Here is a 19,780-nt window from a genome sequence, read left to right on the forward strand (position 1 = left end):
CGAGAACATGTTTTACTGGCTACAATCCATACGTACAGAAGAGTCTCGGGTCAAAATGCCCATAGCTGTTCCCAAGTGTGCCCTTTAAAAATAATTTCAACTAATTTTTTTCTATTATATTTTAAACGGAAAAAAATTCTAGTTTATGGTAAGTTTACATATTTAAAAGTCGTTATATTGCGTATAACACACAGCATATTTAGGTTCTAGACTTACAAGATAATCTTGGATTCGAACTTCGAATTAGAGACATTTGTTTTGTGATAAAAATCAGCCGTTTAATGCAATGTAATAATGTTAGAAGCGAACAAATTGTTGTCAAGCCGATCTTCCGATCTTTTAAGCCCCTTGGTACTCAACGGTTAACAAAGAGAATTATAAAAACTAGGTGGTATTGCTAACAAATGTTTGCGCATACAAGTAAGAAATTCACGAAGTGAGCAAGCATTAAGGATTGTTAGAGTACCACAAGCCGATCGAATTAAAAATATATAATACTTTTCCATAAAATATATGTGAATTCATTAAAGTAAACTTCGCGATCGTAGTAATATAGCAATTATAGTTAAACTCCTTACAAGAAATACCTACCGCCTAGAGTCTTTGTCGTTTTTTTCTAAGTTTTTTTTTGTTAAAACAATACGTGCTTTATCTATTATATATAAAGCCTTTGTACAACTAGGTTAAACTGCATTAGTGATACAGCTAGGTAAATTCGCCGGATATGTACAATTTTATATAGTTTACAAATTACATATATATTAAACGTGAACCGTTCTAATTTAACGAAATACTATGTTTTCAGGACGTTGATTATACCACAAAGAATGAAAATGAAAAAAAAAATCTTTAAAAACCAGCCTAGAAGTAATACGGGCATATACAATTGTACAAAAGCAAGCTTGAAACTTGGAGCGCTCTTTAGAAAATAAAGAGACTTTGGGATCTAATTTCAATACGAGCGTGTATGCAATAGCTTACATAGAAGACACCAAAAGTATTTTCTATAATCTTTTTGCTACTTTTTATTAATTTTTGTTTTTCTGTTTGGAAGACCCTCTGTTAGGCATCCAGACTTTTTACTATCGTACAGAAACTTCATGACCTTCTTGTTTCCACTAACATTCAACGTTGTTTAGATCTTCCTTGCCGTCATCATATGTTCATCCTTCCGCTTAACCTGTCGGTTATTCTTCAATATTTCTTCTTCTCTGTGATGTGTCTAACCTTTTAGATTTTTGTACTTTCCTTCAAACCTGTTTTTTTTTTTTATATACACTGTACAATAATAATCAGTTCTATAATAGTGATCTCTCTGTACATAACGCGCTTGCTTACAAGGGTTCCGTCCTGATGTTGCAACAGTTTGATTCATGTACACATCTTAACGTTAAATTTGACAATTTTGAAAACAGCACGCGGGCTACCTTTTCGATTGGCGGAAACGTATTTTTTTGCCAGGCTTAGTTAAAATGCGTATACACCAAAAACGTCACTTATTTTTTTATATTTACACGAATATAAGCTTACGTGATTTTAGCTCGCTTTTCTCAGGCCCGAAAAAATGAAGCATCGCTTGAGCATCGATTGTAATATATTAGCGTTCACTGTGTCTATCTTCCTACAAGCTTCTTCTTATAGCGTCCTTGTTTTGTTTGCGTTTATTCAGTGCGCACATGTCGTTTCATAGATTATTATTGCTGATGGAGCTTGCGAAGTGATTAAGAGTGCTAACGGAAATGGTAGGACTTGTTTTTGTCAAGTGGGTCTACATGTTCGACAAACGTGGCGTGCTTTATACTTGAAGCTCCGAAAATGGCCGAACTTTCGACCATTAACAGTAACAACAACACTACACTTTCACTTTTGAAAAAAATCATGATACTCAATAATAAATTAGGAATAATTAAGCTTTTTCTACACGTTAGAAAATATCCCCTGATTCATGAATCATCCATGTGGTACTTCAGTGAGCGGTTTGTTTTTCGACAGTACACTAGCGCCGCTAGTAACACTAGTGGTATCAGTAGCAGTTTGTAGTTGGTTCCGTCCGACGCAGTACTTAATGGCAGTACCGGACGTAAGTCTCATTTTAGTTTCTCCTTTTTTAGTCGTCCAGTAAGTATGCCATACACTGCCTAATGTTTTTCCGTAGATTTTCTATCATTAATCACTTCCAAGCGCCCCCTATCAGCTTTTCTCCTTCATTTATTAATAAATAGGTTATTATTTAATAGTATTACTATGCTTTATAAATATAGATATGTATTTATAGATATATCATCTCCATTTTTTATTATTATTATTATTATTATAGTACTCTGAAGTCATTGTCGCAACAACTATCGGCATTTTACAATGAAGGGTGGTACAAAAAATTATTTAGATAAAACCAACGACACTCCTCCTGTCTATTAAGCCTGTCTGTTCTATGAATTCGTCCAAGCAGAAGTAACAAATGTTTCGCTTGTCTATTCGAGCTCATACACGTGTTGCAAGGAAGCGTTAAAGGCCCATTTTTTATAGACTATTAATAGAGTAGCCATTTCTTAGTAGTGCTTATTGCTCAATCCAAATCTTCGTATGGGTTACCAATGTCATTACTGTTGCTGAATATGCTTTATTATCGATTGAAGAACGTTTGAGCCTGCCGTTTTCTGTAGCTGCTAGTATCGTTGGAGTAACGGCGTTCTGAGATCTTTAAGATCATAGTTTTTTTATCTATTGTGATTTTGCGATAAATTAACAGACAGAACGTATTTGCGCCATTTAATGTAACGATGATGTCATCATACCATTATCGTTATTTTTAAATCTATCGAGCCTTCGTACTCGTCTAACGAGAACATACAGTTGTACAGGGTCTAAGTGCAATGTGTAAACAAAAAAAAAAAAAAAAAAAAAAAAAAAATAGAACTTAGGAATCCCATAAACCTATTAGAATCCCGTTTAATCATACTATTAATCCATCTAACATCTGATAAAATTCTCCGCGAACGCGAATTCTTTGTTGTGCAGATGTGTCATCGCTAACGTTGATGCTGCGAAGTGGCCGTCATCGCGCACCGGAGCCTCGATTCTTCTGTCAAGTTTGAGGGGGGAAGGGACAATTATTCGTTTCTTTGGTCTGCCAGTTTAACAAAAAACAAATTAGTTATTGTTTACTTTGAGCTATCGAGAAAATATTGGGAAGTTCTTTTCCAAGTTTTCTCCTTTTACCATATTCTGTGGGGTTCATGGTAATGCTCTCTATTCGGGGCTAGACGATTGCGCGAAATGCTTCATTATTCCAAATGCTATATTTGGAGTAGACATAGCGACATTTATCTCTGCTTCATCATCGTATTTTGTGCAGTTGACCGATCCACGCCATCTTGTTCTGTCTACTAGATCTAGTCAAACCCGAACCTGATGTTTCGGTGTCCTTAATGACGGCCACTACAGCTTTTCTGTATACTACACTGACAAAAATACGACCTAAACACAGCCATAATTAGTGTGATCATAAACATGAACAGACACATGTTGCGGTACAGGTAATTGCTACTAGTAAAAATCTTGATGTTACGCGATTATTATCCGACTGTAGTAATCAAATAGCAGTTATTGACCTTAGCTACTGTAGAAACAGGAAAATAGGGTTGTTATGCTGAACTACAGGATAAACCAACGATGAAATTTGGGCGTCGGCCCGATAGTAATAATAGTGGTTGCGGGGTCACCCAGCAACATGTTGTTTGTACATTATGGGTTGCTGATGACGATGATACGGCTTCATTAGCTTCAAATTCCGGAAAAATTACTCTCAAAGACCCAACGAAATGGTGCATAGGGGTCTGATGGATGATAATAATAATAAAATCAAAAATAATTTTTATTTTTATTGCCACTCGATGCTTCTTCTTTCGTTATATTGTTTTCTTGGTCCACTTTTCTCTGCGTGTCATACGAACTAATTCCCTCCTTTATTCTTCGTTTCCTTGTGCACCCATATATTCATTATTTGACTCGACTCGTCCCTCTCACTTCCCTCCCTCACCAGCTCAGTCTCTTTTCACCACCATTTTTTTTCTGCGTTTTACTACCGAGAATGAACTAATGCGTCCCACTTTCATAGCATTTATCTTCGTCTGTCGTGTTCGTAGAAAACTGTGTGTATTTTAGTCCGTATACGCAATAGTATATGTATGTGTGTCCCTCGTGTGCGTTTGCGTCTGCGAAGCCAAACTTCGTCAGACGTTAGATCGACAGGATACGGGCTGCTTGCCTGCCTCTAGGCCTAGTTGGCTCGTTGGTTCCTCTCTCTCTCTCTGCGGCCCCACGACGTATGGCCTCTGCCACTGCTTCGGCAGTGACGATGCCGTATGAAGGCGGGCGGAGGGGACGACGTGACGGGACCGGGTGACCTTATCGTAAAGATGACCTCCAGAAGCGTTAAGCGGCCGTGACCCTCAATGTTCGTCTAGCCCTCATACCACTGAGCGTAGAGCCAACAACTAATGAAGTTAAACGAAGTTCACTATGAGACCATGTGTTGTCGTTGTTGCCTGCCTGCCTGCCTGCCTGCCTGCCTGCCTGCCTGCCTGCCCGCCTGCCTGTCGGTCTGTCTGTCTGACTGTCTGTCTGTGCCGATAGTCTGATACGCGCCCGACTCGGTAAACGAATCAGTCCATCCGCAATGCTTCTACTGGAGGAAGATGTTGTTGTTGTTGTTGTCGTCGTTTCTGTTAACGACGACGGTAATTCTTTCACTCTTGCTGCCTTTTGTGTTTAACAACGATACCTGGTATCACCGAGCCGACTTGTTGAGCCCCAATTGCCGTAAGCGCATACTGTCAATATCACGGACCGTAGAATTGACAGCAAAGCACAGTGCACAGTAAATGTGCATGTATATATGCACTTTAGGAAAATAGGACAGGATCGATGAGGGTAGTTGACGTTTCTGATGGTTACGCTGATGGGGCTACAATGTTAGCAATCAATGAGTGGAAATCTATTGATGGGAGCTCATAGGAGCAGAGGTACCATGTGTTCACCTCGAACTAGTTATGCCTAGACTGTTTCACTTGTTGTGTAATTAGCCCACCGTGGAGTAACACGAAGCATTGCTTCTTTCGACGTCCTGACCGCGAGAACTCGACGACCGGCGCGTGGTACATCGATCAAGTTCACATAGCATATTGGCATTAGAGACTCAGACAAGTTCGATGGTGCACTTCACAATAGCCGGACTTCTATTAGTTCACCTCGTCGTAATTCATTTTTTACGGCTTCAGGACAAAATCAATCAATGTCTCTAAAGGTCTAAGAACTACTCGAGCTGCCCTTGCTGCCACTGCTGGTTGTATCGTTGGTGCTGTTACCGCCGTTGCTGCTATTGTTTCCGTGGCTTCCGTCCGGGGTCATGTATTGAAGAGGGGTCAGCTCAGTCACACTCCTACTGGCACTTGTAGAATTGCTATTTATTGTAGTAGCGGCAAAATGTTCAAAGGGTGCTGAAGTTACGTTCACGTCTGCCATGAGGGCTGCTGTTAGAGGCATAGCAGTTTGTGGACTGAACGATGATGCCAATTGTATTGGGGCTGATCCTGTTAAAGGAACTGATTCTTTGGGAACTGGCTGGCAGAATCCTGTGAACACCTTGACATGGTCTTCTTTGAAGAACGACCCCGGACTTATGGACTCGTCCGTGTGATGCGATGGACAACGGCGCTTAGAGCCACATTCGCAAAGTGTATTGGTGTTCACCTCATCGACGAACCGGCGTCTCTTTACCGTAAACAAACGACAAGGCTCTGACGGCGCACACGCCTGCCTCTGTAATTTTACGACGAATAAATAAAACATTTGAAAACGTTAATGGTATCATAGCGCTGTTTTAGAGCATATGTAATTTGGTATCATTTAATCATCCTATATCCCAAGAAACAAATGCAGTGAACGCAAAAGAACTAATTTTCAATAGGCAGACACTTACGCTCTGTGGAGAGCACGCAAACGAGTACTTGAAGCCTTGCACAGTTCCATCCGCGGCTTGGATAGCCTCATGACGCGCAATATACGCCACGGAGTTTCTGGGACAAACGCAATGCACCGTCTGGCGACCCACACCGCTGCTACTGCCGCTGTCCCCTCTACTCGTTGCAGCCCCATTCGCACCTGCCATAGAGGATGCTGCTGTTGTTGATGATGATGAGGAAGCCGATGCTGTTCCCATCTGTTCAATCGTCCACGTGAAGTCACGGAAGTATCTGCACATCGGCAGCGTACGAATAGGCTCGCAAGTTTTAAATAACCGGGTCCGATCCACTAGTGAGTGGCCGTCCTCGGCGTCCACCGTTTGAGGGCAAGCCTGCTGTTTGTTGATACCCGGGCCGGATGGGCAGCGACACTGTCGTTCGACCCACGGGGTTGAGTAGACATCTATGCGATTGCACACCTGGCGTGGCGCGCACTCGGGAAGGTCTGACTCCATACTCTGAAATCGCAGTGGCCAATTGTTTTTTCAGTCATTTTAGAATAACAGCTTTTTAACGTTGAGTCACCTGTATGATGTACTTTTGTGTGACCGGCTATTTGCAGTCAATGTGTACACCGAAGTCAGCTATTATTTGTCTAGATCGTTTCATACCTTTCACGTCGAATCTATCAACAGTAATACTTGATATTAAAAAAATTTCACAACGCATATCCTTAAACAGAAATGTGGTAGTTCTCTTGTTAGTGTTATAGTTCTTTCTATAGCCTATTACAAAATGAACAAAGCTTAGAATGTAGTACTACTACGCAAATGCATAGGTTCAGGCCGCTGGTGTTCTCGGCCTTATTACGGCCTGCTCAGTCGGCGTCAGTACGTGTCGCTATGTATTATATATATTACTGTACATGAAGTGAAGTACCATTCATGCGCCAGTCTACAAGCGCACGTGTTTCAGACTGGTCCTTCAGCCTTTGTTCCGGCGGCTGTTACTGACCGCACTCGAGGCTGACAGTGAGACACAGAGAGAGTAGGTCAGCGAAGATCCAGGCCGAAACAGGTTTTTCGGCATCTTAATCTACCGTCATCATCACAGTCATCACAATCACGAGGAGTAGCACAAAGGCTAATACAGTGTGCATTTTTCAGCAGTCAGTCGGTCGGTCAACGACAGGTCGAGCATGGCGCTTATGTGCGTGGTGGATCCCCAGCGGTTGTTGTATCTATCGCCTCCTGTCTGTCTGTATACTTGTAACAACGTCAACGTAACAGCACTTCTTGAAACAGCAACTCAGCCGCTTTGCCAGCTTGAAAACAGATTTGTCGGGCTTTCGTAGCTTCTCGCTGAAAGCTAAGTGAGCAGCGTTGCGAGTTGTTGTTTCGTACAATGGGTCTGGGCTCTTTGCGTTGATGTGTTCCCACCAGACCGGCGCACATAAAAGTTCAAAAAACGACAGTGTTGTTCCTGCAGGCCTGATGTCCCGTCGGAACAGGTATCACGCTTCGGCGAAGAAGTCAAGAACCAAAGACTGCCATAATGACACTCGCAGGATACTCACCGATCAGATGTCCCCATTGGGCTCTATAAAAGCGGGTTAAACAGCTAACACTGGCTCATGCTATACACCTTGTGCCTATAATACTATTAGGCTGTTAAGTGCTAGTAAGTGTCGGGCTCTATAACTAATCCATAACTTTTTGGATCTTCATCGCAGATTGCAGACCTAAAAATGTTTCAGACAATCATTGGCAGTGTGATTATACAGACACTCAAAGGTGTGGTTGTTTGACTTAATTAGTATAGTCATTTATCGCCAGTCATTGGCGGGCTTCATTGATAGGTGGTAAGAGTAATAGGACGTAGATGGTTGTTGCAAATGGAACGTTGGTGCCGATGCTAAACTTCCAAAAAGAGATCTGCACTTTAGGTCCTATAACTCGCGAATGAACTGAAAATACAGAGGACACTTCTGAGCATAGCAAACCATCGGTGCTGAGGTATGCGACACTTAGAAATGGAAGTTTTTGACATACACCTGTACACATATTATCAAAAAAACTGCGTACGGATGAAAACTGCGTCGAATTTTGCTCTATTTTCAGTCTAATATCGTCTGCATTTTGTTGTTACATTGTTGTTTTTTGTTATATATGCATGTGTGATATTTTTTGCTGTGCATTATATGATTTTTTTTTTATGAATAGAAGCTTAGCAACTATGATTGTGCATATATATATATATATATATACACAATCATAGTTGGCAAGAGCTCGTCCAAAATATTAATGAGAATAATATTAATGACACCATATTAATGAGACTTAGAGAAGTATTTCATTGGGGTGTTTCAAGAGGCCAAAAATGGGTTACTAGTACAATGAGAATCCCTAAGTCATACTATAATGAAATCGACAAGTTGGCATTAACGGCTTAGGAGTTAGCAGAAGTTGTTTCTTCAAATCCCTCCAACGATACCTAAATACTACACAATTTGCGCAAATAAAAAAAAAATTTTACGCTAAGGTACCGTCGTTTCCTCATTTAGTTAAAAAAAAATAAGGAGATGACATTTTGAATGAGGCATTCCTTTGAATGAGGCATAGATGCTATTACCGAACCTAGTCACTGGTTACCCCTCTAACCTGACACTATTCTCAGTCGGATCGTATTCTGTTAGTCAGTTGCGCGGTGTTCATCGATACCAAACTGAAAGTCGAGAGAATTATCTTATTCGTACGACATTTTGTTTGACCTTTTAGCTTTCAGGGCATGTAAATGAAATTACCGTTGATTCATGCAGAGAGCAAAAATATTTGGACAATCATCAGGTTTGCTTCGAGCAGGACCATGAAGTAATTGGGACATATTTTAGATATAGATGTAGAAAACTATGTTTTAAAGAATAATGTACGAGTCTAGCTAGCTGCTTTTCCAAATCGCTGAACTCGTAGTATACTACATAACCATGATTATCTCAAAATCAGTCGGCTGAGCTCGTTCCTTAAGGATAGGTTGCCAACTCGCAAATACGAGCAGAAGCAGTCCTGTGTTAGACAACAACATTTATCTTCTGAAAGCCCTTCCTATATATATATATATATATATATATATATATATATATATATATACACATCCATACAGGCGACTGCTGCTTGCAGTCCCATAGATTCTGAAACCATTGTAAAAACCACTTCGTAGACCGCTAGAGAACAAGTTGAGTCGGATCGACGGGCACAGAAGGTGTGCGTAAGCCCGTTTCTCCGCGTGCTTTTGCTGGCACCGGTAACGCACGCTGCCTTCAAGCAGATGATCTTCCTCAGCCGGTGCTCCTTCGTTGTCTGTGACTAGATAGAGAGTCCCATCGGCTTCGAGGAGCGTTTCAGAATCAACAGGGGAGCGCTAGGCAGAGGGAGGGACAAAGGCAAACCGGCTGCCGAGAGGAGCGGCATTTGCCTGCGATGATGATGAAGAAGAAGGCAGCGCCTGGAACTCTACCGGGAGTACCATATGCGCATGTGTGAGAGTCGCTACGGCTGGCGATGATGGTTGCGGTGATGTTAGTACCCAGGTAGACGCGGTCGACTGCTGAAACACGACGATCGACGGCTCGGTATGGAGCCCGATCTTCTGCCTCGACTTCTGTCGCGCCTCTTTTCTTCTTCTTCCTGGAGCAGCAGCAGCAGCTTTTTCTCGTGGTCGTCATGATGCTGTTCGCCCCTTTTTGAAAGCGAGCGTCGATCCGAGCTACACTTAACCGTTGGTTACCCCATAGTAATGCGCGTTCATTCCATTGAGAATAATAATAGCACAACGTAAGGCTGCAGTGGGCGAGCGCATGTTAATGCCCCCAAATGGGGCTTCCTATCTGCAGGCCCCAAGTTCAGATGAGCAAAATGGAGGGCTGCAATTACTATGCTAGTATACGCTATGAATAAGCCTGAAGGACATAGTGTAGAGCGACTAACCAAGCGGTCGATTGACTAACCGGTTATCGAAGTTTTTCGAATGACAACGTTACGGCAGCAGTCAGAAGGACGAGAGCAAACTAAAGAAGGTCCACACTATTACATATCCGGTTCGACGACGATCGTGTACATTTCGCTAAGCGCAGGTGCACAGATCGAACAGCAAATAGTTCAAAGTGCGCTTGAAGTTAATCCCGCTGGCGTTTTCCCGTGTCACTAAGACTACCAGAGCCAAAAAAAGAAGAATTTACCGATCTCTGACGAATGACACGCAAAGCCCCAGAATATTACCGTGCCGATACCTAAACGTGCGTCAGCAGCAATTTGTAGGTAATGGAATACAGCCAGCAACTCCATAATATCTGATTTACTTCATTACAGTGGCCAGATAGAAATTGAGCAACACCGCAATAGCTAGTAAGCGTAGCTTAATTACTAGTTTTTCTTTCTCTAAGGCAGATATTAGAATAGTGTGATTAGTGAACATAAACAGGAATGCATTTACTCGTTTCTGCGTTTTACGTTCGTCCAATTTTCTGGTGTTTCTTTCATTCAATTACTACCATTGCGCGTACTCATTGATTGATTCATGTGTTTATTGTCAGCCAGCCAATTGAGCAAGCAAACCACTGATGACCGTTGTCTGATCATGACTGGGATCGCCAACGAACGGCGGTGCTAACGGTGCTCGTGATCGTCAGGCCGCAGCATAAAGCGAGTAAGATTCCCTTCTTCCTCGCTGCCTTCAATGGTCGCAGATGCGGCCTGCGTTCCTATTGCGAGTCTTCTGCTTGGCTTTTCTGTTGCTTCCTTCCAACGATCCCTAGAGACCCTGGAAGTTAGGCCGCCTGCAGAGTGGTGCATCTCAGCATTATCATCAATAAATACCGATCAAAAAGCGATGATAGAAGACGAGCTGATACGAGGATGTTGTGATGCACCAGCAGGATTAGCCAACGTAGGCCAAAATACGTACAAAGAACAGGCAAACACTGATACTACCACTATTGGTTCTCCAATCTTGCATTCACAAATAACACGTACAACGCACAAAGCACTACGACTTCTATTGTTACACTTAATCGTTGCTCCTAACTTCACCACGATCCGCCCGAGGGGTTTCGAGCTAAGAAATGGCTGTGGAAAGCAAGAGGAATACAGATAATAGCGAAGTTAAATAATTAAAATCGGGGCGTCTCCAGCATGGTAACTGCAGCAGAAGTAATAGCTTCTAGCAATAAGAGCTAAATAAGTAAATCATCAATTATAGTAGTTCTACGTAAGTCCGTTTGTTAGCTTTAATTAGGAAGATGATGGCAATGACTAACGCAGTAATTAGTATTACGTCAGGTCTATCTTTTTGTTTCGTAATATCGCTATTAGAAATACTAAAATTTTTCATCATTACTATCGCGGAACCAAGTAATAATTATCACGATAAAATTAGCGGCGGTGTCGTCGGATTGGTCGGCTTTCAAAGTCAGTCCACGCCGCTTCTTTTAGTGTCGGTTCATTCTGGCATTATCTCTACTTTCCTACTCCTTTTCCTTTGATTTTGATTTTTCTTCTCCTATTCGTTATATAGTAGTAGCTAGTAGCTCGGTGTTTCAAGCAGCGCTTGCTCATGCATCACTGTGTGTGTCACACTCTATCAATCTCTCTCTCTCTCTCTCTCTCTCTCACTATCTCTTCTCCACCCCCGCTCCCTCTGCGCCTACGCTCCATTTCCCCTTGCTTTATTCCTCGCACTTTCCATTTTGCATTCTCCCTTTATCGCCTGTTGACGCCCCTTTCTCTGTGTGCTGACTGTCTTCCATTTCAGTCTACAGGATTTTAGGTAGTTTTCGAGGCCTTTGTTGGCAGCAACATCTTTTTCGTCGGCAGTTACATTTAGCTGGTCTGGCTTCAGCTGCCCCTACACCCGCAAGCACCTCAGTCGGCTCCCTTTTTTTTATCTTTTCTTTTCGATGTCTTCTTTGTTTCTGCCTTTGGTACAAATGCTGCTCTTGCCAATGCTACGGTTGAAGCTCCTTCTTCCTAGATCGGTCGGTTGCTGCTAAATAGTCGTCGAAGCCATCAGTTGCCATTCCATCCCTCCCCTCTATTCCGAAAGAGCGCCAACGAGAACGGCATCAGCGGGCAATACTTCGTCCTTTTCTCCGTCTTCTGATGTTTGACCGATGTGCTCGACGATTTCCTTCGCCATACTTGTTCTTCCTTTTGCATCGTCTTCGATTTCTGCCCTTTTCTCTCCGCTCTCTTTGTCGCCTTTTCCGCTCTTCACGCCGCCGTTTGCTTCGTCTTCTTTTTCCTCGTCGGTGCTGGGTCTTCACCGTCGCGGCGGCAATGACCACCTCGTTTGTCGCATGCGTCACTGCAGCGCCCACCGCCATCATCGCTGTCCGTCGATGATCGTTGATGCTGCTGCCGTCGTTGTAGTAGCAGTCGTCATCTTCGTAGTTGCAGCACCTTTCCCTGCTGCTGCGGCTGTTGTTATGCTGCTGCTGGCGGCTCCATTCATTCATTCTAGGCAGCAGCAGCAGCAGCAGCAGCAGCATCTATCTTTCTTGGTTTTTTCGTTCATCCGACGTCCGACGCTGCCATCCGCCCATCGGTTGGCTGTAGTGACTTTGGCTCTGATCGGCATTCACGATCACTTGGGATCGGAATTGTTGTTCTATAATACCCTACGTTGAAACCAGCAAAGGCAAAAACAGAAGTGACTCATTGAAGAGACTCACTCAGCCAACGAGCTAACGACTATGAACGGCCGTCGGCTGATGCCGCTGTTCTTGCGTCTTCGCTACCTTCGCTGCGGGAACACAGCAGCAGCAGCAGCACCATGAAGACGACGATAACAACAACTACGACGATCGTCATCGTCGTCATTTCGGCTAGTGTTTAGGGTGGTATTCGTGAAAGCGACGGCGGTGGCGGCAGCGGCGCTGGACGTCTTCGTTGGGCCACTGCTTCTGCTGTAGCCCATTGACTTTGCCATATACGCCTCACCGTAATCGGATTGATACGAATCAATACGCTCACATACAGACTCGCACACATGACTGCATACACACACAGAAACATACCCACAAAAGCACGTAGGTACCTTCAAGCTACAACTAACTTTAGCTTATTGTACGTGTAAAGACTGTTTGAAAGATTTATTTTTCAAAGTAGACTTGTTATTTAAAAATTACGAGGACTCTTACTATTTGAAGGCGTTATTTTGAAGCATGTATTTTTTTTCTGTAAAGTAAATAACTTCGGGATGGAACGCCAGGAATATTTGATTAATCGTGACGCTAAAATTGCGTATTTAACACAGACTTAAAAAAAAAAAAAGACACTCAATTAATAGGCATCGCTACAAAATGGCACCAAGCGTATCTATGTGATTCTTGCATCAACAGGTTATCTCTCCATTTATTTTTAATGCATAAATTAGAGCAAGGATTGCCCTCAATGTATCGTAGGGATTGCAAATAATGAATATAGTACGTAGCCCTAATAGTATGCAAAGGTCAACAACAATTTATTCATAGAACTCTAGCAAGAATCATCGGTGAGGAAGATAAAATAATCTGTCATTTTTGGCAATGTCTCGTCTCGTACGAAACTCATAAAGCCGAAGGAGGCAGTAGGTTTAAATGCAACACCCTCCTTAATAAACGAACTGTAGAAAATAAACTACTACTACTATTATTATTATCACCATGTTCCAAGGAAAATGACTGATACACAGCTTGTGTCCATGGTGGATTCGTCCTGGCAGGTTCAATAGGCCAAGCGACTAGAGCTCAATGATAGAGGACAATAATGATTATTTCTCTCCTGCATCCACTACGATTACCTGTAAACGGCCACCACTGAGGTTATGGCTGTCACTGCTGTTTACTATGACCAGATAACCAGTGCCCCACTGCCGCTATCACCGTTGACTAGCTGGACCACAGATGCATACACAGAAACATGCGTGCACACATTCAGGTACTCTAGGACGCGAATAAGAATGATGATTATGATTCTACTGATGGAATCTGGGCTCTGGGTGGATGGTCGTCATTCCAATCTGATGACGCGGATAGTTCTGATGTTACTGCAATTTAATCAGATGAAGATCATGATACTTGTTCGGATGATGAACGGCGTTTGGCCGTTGGCGAGTGGCGATCAACGTACGGTATGCGTGTTTGCCAGTCTGTCTATGGCGGCTACAGCAGCGGCGGCGGCTGCGTATTGTAATAATAACGACGATGCCAAACCGAGGGAGAAACGGGATGGACGCAAGAAGAAATGCGCGACGACGGAATAAATCGGCAGTCAAACAGACCGAGTGATGAAGCAAAAGGCCAAAGAATCGATGGACAGAAACAGCTACAGAGATAGTCAATATCTAAATATCTGTCAGTATATATATATATATATATATATATGCGTTGATGATGGCCAATGGCGTTGCTGCTGCTGCTGCTGCTGCCAACCCTGATTCCCGTTTCAGCATACCCTGACCAGAAATTCATGATAATGGTATAGTATATATAATTGTTTCGATAGGTAAGGTCGTTAGAGAGATGCTGCGACTTGTAATCATTACCGGTGCCATAAATCGTAGCGAGCAATTCTGATTAAGCTCCAGCCCCATAGATTAGCCCACGATTGTAAACCGTGACTTTTCACGTAAACATTCCGTTGCCCGTAACGATTACGCCATTCAACAAATTTTATTGAAAATCCGTACACTCAACGAGCAAGCTGCGTACGCAAGGCAGGCAGCAAGATTATATATATATTTTACATGCAGTACTGCTGTGAGCATTGCTTCAGCCGGTTGGCTTTCAGCGGTGTTTACAGTTTTAAATTGAGACCACATCACGCGTGCCTATCACGTCTGGCCAAATATTCAGTACGCTACGTAGTAGCGATGTGGCAATGTATACGCAGGACGTTCGAAGCGTTTTCAGGAGACGTGAGGGACCAATGGGGAACATGTGTATGTATGTATGCATGCATGCATGCATGGTATCTATGTATGCATGCATGTATATGAATGTATTGAGTAAAAAGACGCTATCATCTATCTCCGGTAACAGCGACTTCCCGGTAGATTATTATACTTCGATTCCACGGAATTCCATCACACGGGCGAGGTTTACCATGGTTGGCAATGCAATATCAAGATGACGCTCACGTCCGTCGGCCGATGATCGCACTCTGCCGTTCTGTCGTTGCTTTCCGCTGTCTCTACTGGTGCCGTCTTCGTCGTACGCCTTTCCATCGGTCCACCGATGCATTCGTGACCATTCGGAGCTGGTCGGGGCTGCGTGTTCCGCTGCCATATGCTCGATCAGATAACCCATATAGGAAAACAGATTCAATGAAAGGACTTTATTATTACGATTACTATTATTATAATCATGAAACGTAGCGCTTGTATCAAACGAATGGAAAATTCAGCCCGTCTAGCGCCTGTACGTGATAACTCAACTCAACAAACGACAAACAAACCGACTCCACAATTGAGTTAGTGGTACTGTCTCCTGTCGTTGTGGCTATCGCCCGGCTTCACGAAGATACGTGGTCACCGCCGTCAGAAGAAGAAGAAGCGGCAGCACTAGTAGCCTGTGACACTGTAATCACCCCCCAATGGCATCAACGTCAGCATACGATTATCATCATCACCGTCGTCGGCGCATACCTCAACCGCATACCTGTGTTATCATGTCGTGGCGTATATCAACAACAGCGACGCCAGCAGAAGCAGCAACGTAACGACAGTGGCGACGTCAACAGCGAACGGCGTCGGGTCTGTAGAGGAGGAGTGCCGATCCCGAGAGGAGCCTGTAGCCTTGCTAATTTCTTGCACCAACCGCTAAGATTATTATGATTACATAAATCATTGTAGATCCTGCTTCTGTTTTTGTCGATTTTTCTATTTAGCTTTAGTTCCTTTTTCTCATTTTACTTTTTCGACGGCGACCGTGGAGGCAACAACAACAACAACAACAACAGCTACTACTTCTCAGTTTCGTCTCCCGTTCTTCATCTTCCGCCTTTTTCTGGTATATACCATTGTGCTATACATGTATCCATCTAATATACCTGCACGTAGTTGTACGTCCCACAAAATGGACTAGCACATCGATGACCTCACTTCGGCATCTTGATGAATTCCCTTAGCTATTGAATATATCAAATGAACCCCAGCACGCAAAGTGCGCGCCGCGACAACAACAGCAGCAGCAGCAGTAACGGTAGCAGAAGCGCACACTACAACGAGCAGAAATGACGCCACTATAAGAAGCGATTGCAGCAGCAAAAGGACGATTCAACGTTTGCCTGTCCATCAGTCAGTCAGGCAGGCAGGCAGGCAGGCAGGCAGGCAGGCAGGCAGGCAGGCAACTATCTCCTTTTCCTCTATCTATATGCCCGGCCCGTCAGCGCAGTCTTCACCGTCATCGGAGGGATCGCTCCCCCACGAGCACCGCTAATACTAGTACAACTACAACTTGTACGTCTACCAGCATCACCGTTCATTGGGGTCAATATTACAGCAACCGCAAATGGTGATCCGCGCAACTGGTCGCAAATAGTTCGACGAGGAGGAGGCGGCAAGCACCAGCCGCCGCTGCCATCTCGTTAGGGATTCGTGGGGATCGATCAATCGATCGATCGAGCTGATAGAATTTTCAGTTTCGAGCATTCCATGCAGATTGGTTAGTTTTGACCATACGATTCTGACAGCTTAAGTAGCCCATCATAGACAGACAAATGCAACTAAAGATCAGATTGGCCTACGAAAGTACAGTGCAGGCAAAGCGTATCTTAGAGCATATTATTACTGATAGTTAACTCTGACAGAACGCCACATGTTGGCCTGAAATTGAACGGTCGAAGTATTATTATTTCAGTTGTTTCATCGATCCGTTCGGAAGATCTGACATCGAGGCGGGTACCTTCGGTACCTTGTATTTTCTTTTTGCATCTCATTATTCATGCTCAAGGTATGTTTAACTGAATTCGTCGTGTTCCTCTCGCGAAATCAGCTCGAAAAACAAGCGTTCCTCCTGCACAAAGTGATCATAGTAGTAGTAATAATAATAATAAAAATAATATTAAAATAAGAAAAATTATTAGATCCCTGCGCCGTTCTTTTCCATTATAAGTTGGCCAGATTTGCTAATGCCCGGTAACGCATCTACGTCAAAGACAGCAAAGAAGCATCGTTGCCGTAGCAAATAATGGATATGTGTGTGGTCGCAGTCCCTACGGTAGTCCCCCATTACAAGCAGTTAATTATTCATTCGTCAATCGGTTTAAGTTGACGAAAGTTGAGCCAAAAGGCTGACATTATAATCTTCGTCGCCAATCAAGAATGGCGGGACAGAGCTGGCTGGATGTACTCAGCTAGCTAAACGAACCTGAAGCTGAACGCGGACTCCCTTCTGTCATTGATCGATCATCTAACGGCCAAAAAACGCGCGGTTCCTATCGCGTAGTCAAAGTAGCCGTGCTAGTAGCGCCATAGGAGCTTGACTGCTGATCGTAAGACGTTGTAATAGTGCAATGTAGCTAGTCGTTAGATAGGGCGGCCCACATAGGACAGTAGATGCAGCACTCGTGAATGACCCTAACAGGATGATAAGGCATTATGTCTCTGATGGGACATCGTAGTGTATAGTAGCAATGGTCATTGATCAAGTCCATGATCGACAGTGCATCGACGACGTCTACAGTTGCCTCACCTCAGTCTTTCACGCACGTACTCCCGGACCCATAACGCCTTGTGTTTCACAATCAATCCAACTTTGCATGGTCTGAAAAAGCATTCGAACGATCAACTCATCGCTAACTAGTACTTATTATAGCTGTTTCCTATATTGATGGGTAACCGCGACGGCGGCGGTAACAACTGCTAGGCTATCGCTGCCGCCGACAGTGGTCGGGCCTCTCTCCAAATTCTGGCTCCTCAGAGGCTTCTGCTAGTTCATATGCGATCGTCAACCCCCATTCGTAGTCGATTTTGCTTCAATTGGAATTCTGAATTGAGACAGTATTAGTTGAGAGGTAAACAGCCTCCTAGGCACGACGTCTGCAAAGAAGATTGTAAATTAAAGTCGTCGCAAGTGTAGATTTTTATGATAATTGCCGTTATGTCGGATGATCAGATCACGAACGAAAATAGTGCGGTATGTATACAAAAATAGGTATGTAAACAAGAAAAAAAAAACAGCACTAATACATTACGATTGAAGTTTGAGGAAAGCTATTTGCAACTGTTTTATGCTTCACCGTAAAGATAAACATTAAGCTATCTCACCTATAGCTTTTTTTCGGCTGTTCTGTCTTATTATGTCCCTCTCCGCTTCTAGGCCATCTACCTGTTCCTTCCCAACATTCACTTGAACAAGCCTAAGCATTGTTAAACATTTCAGGCTATCCAAAAGCGAACCGAAGGCCCTACACACTGCGCCGTTGCAAACTGAACTCTTTGCTACAGTTAATTCCACTTGAATATATAACGCTGATTCACACACGACCAAATTCAAACAAATGTTTTGACGTACTATCCGAAAATTCGCAAGAAAAAGTTACCTTGGCCTTGTATTTTAGGTAGCTTTACTATCATTATTGTTCTTCAGTGATTAACCCTAACGCCCTAGGCTAAGAGCGGGGTTCAGAGTGCAGGCACGGTACTCTCTGCACGTTCGCAAACAACTTGCGAGGTCCGGCCGAATGGGAAATAGGTGGCATTCAGATTAGGCTTGTTCGGTCTGGCACCAAGGGCAGAAGACCTTAACCGTAACAGGTGCGCTAGATGATATAGTCAGGCTATTATTACTAACAGAAGGCGCCTTTTGCTATAGCGGCCGGTCTTCAGCTGGTGGACATGAAGGATTGAATGGATAGCACCCAAATAAAGATAGACCAACATCAGCCAAAGCAACAGTAACAAGCTAGTGTGCCTGGCTGCCGCTATCTGTGCAGCCCTTTCTCGCCCTTTCCTTCTTTTGCTTTTTTATCTCTATGTGTGCGTGCGTGCCTGCGTGCGTGCCGTGGCGCATCAATCTTCTATCTCTCTTCTGACTACGGTCGTCGAGTCGGTCCTTCCGCAAGTGGCCGCTTGGCGGGTTGCGCGGGACAGTTACTCGTACCCAGTTTTTTTTTAAATAAGACTAGCCATAACAGCAGTGCTAGGTTGGCCTGTTGAAGGCTCTTGAACCTTGACGGAATGAATGACAACTTAGAGAGCAACGGTCGCAGCAGCAGTACGTAACGCGTAGAGTTCTTTTTGCTGTAGAAACAACGCATGGCTTTGCGTGGACTCGGGCTGAGGAGCGGTTGGGGGAACGAGGGGGACGAGGAAATGAAAATAGATGAACTACGAAGGAGCTGATGCTGCTGGACGCTCTCCACGTCCGCTCGCCACCTAGATCCTATGACGACGGTTAGGCGGGGCATTTGTTTGTCGATGTCTACATGTTTTGCCCACATGTCGTTGCCCTACCTGGTGTAAAGACGTGCTGCTCCTGGTAGTGTTGCTAGTATCAGCGTCTGCAGCAACAATACCATTAATAGCGGCAGCAACAATCGTGGCAAATTGGTGAGGAACGGCGCCATGCTTACAGGCCAAAACAACCTCACACAGTCATCATGAGGTTCCGCAGCAGTTGCAACAACGCTGCCATCATTATCAGCATAATAAAACAACAACAACAACAACTGCGAAAACGACGTACGTGATAATTAAGCAGATAGAATTCACCGGTCAGATCTAATGTATGCCGGTATTTTTGTTAGTACTGTCTCAGGCTCATTCAATCGTTCTACGTATAT

General features: G+C 43.7%; 1 protein-coding gene across 1 annotated transcript in view; it reads right to left on the reverse strand.

Annotated features, from left to right (window-relative positions):
* Nucleotides 1-998: 998 nt before the first annotated feature.
* The window catches only part of aos (protein argos), a 25,378-nt gene continuing 6,596 nt past the window's right edge, over nt 999-19,780 (reverse strand). The window contains exons 2-3 of the mRNA XM_022837207.2: nt 5,981-6,481; nt 999-5,820 (exon numbers count right to left, since the gene is read on the reverse strand). Coding sequence (XP_022692942.1) covers nt 5,308-5,820; nt 5,981-6,481 — 1,014 coding nt within the window. The 3' untranslated portion in view covers nt 999-5,307. The remainder of the gene's footprint in view (nt 5,821-5,980; nt 6,482-19,780) is intronic.

This window comes from Varroa jacobsoni, unplaced genomic scaffold (assembly GCF_002532875.2).
Source record: "Varroa jacobsoni isolate VJ856 unplaced genomic scaffold, vjacob_1.0 scaffold_695, whole genome shotgun sequence".
NCBI lineage: Eukaryota > Metazoa > Arthropoda > Arachnida > Mesostigmata > Varroidae > Varroa > Varroa jacobsoni.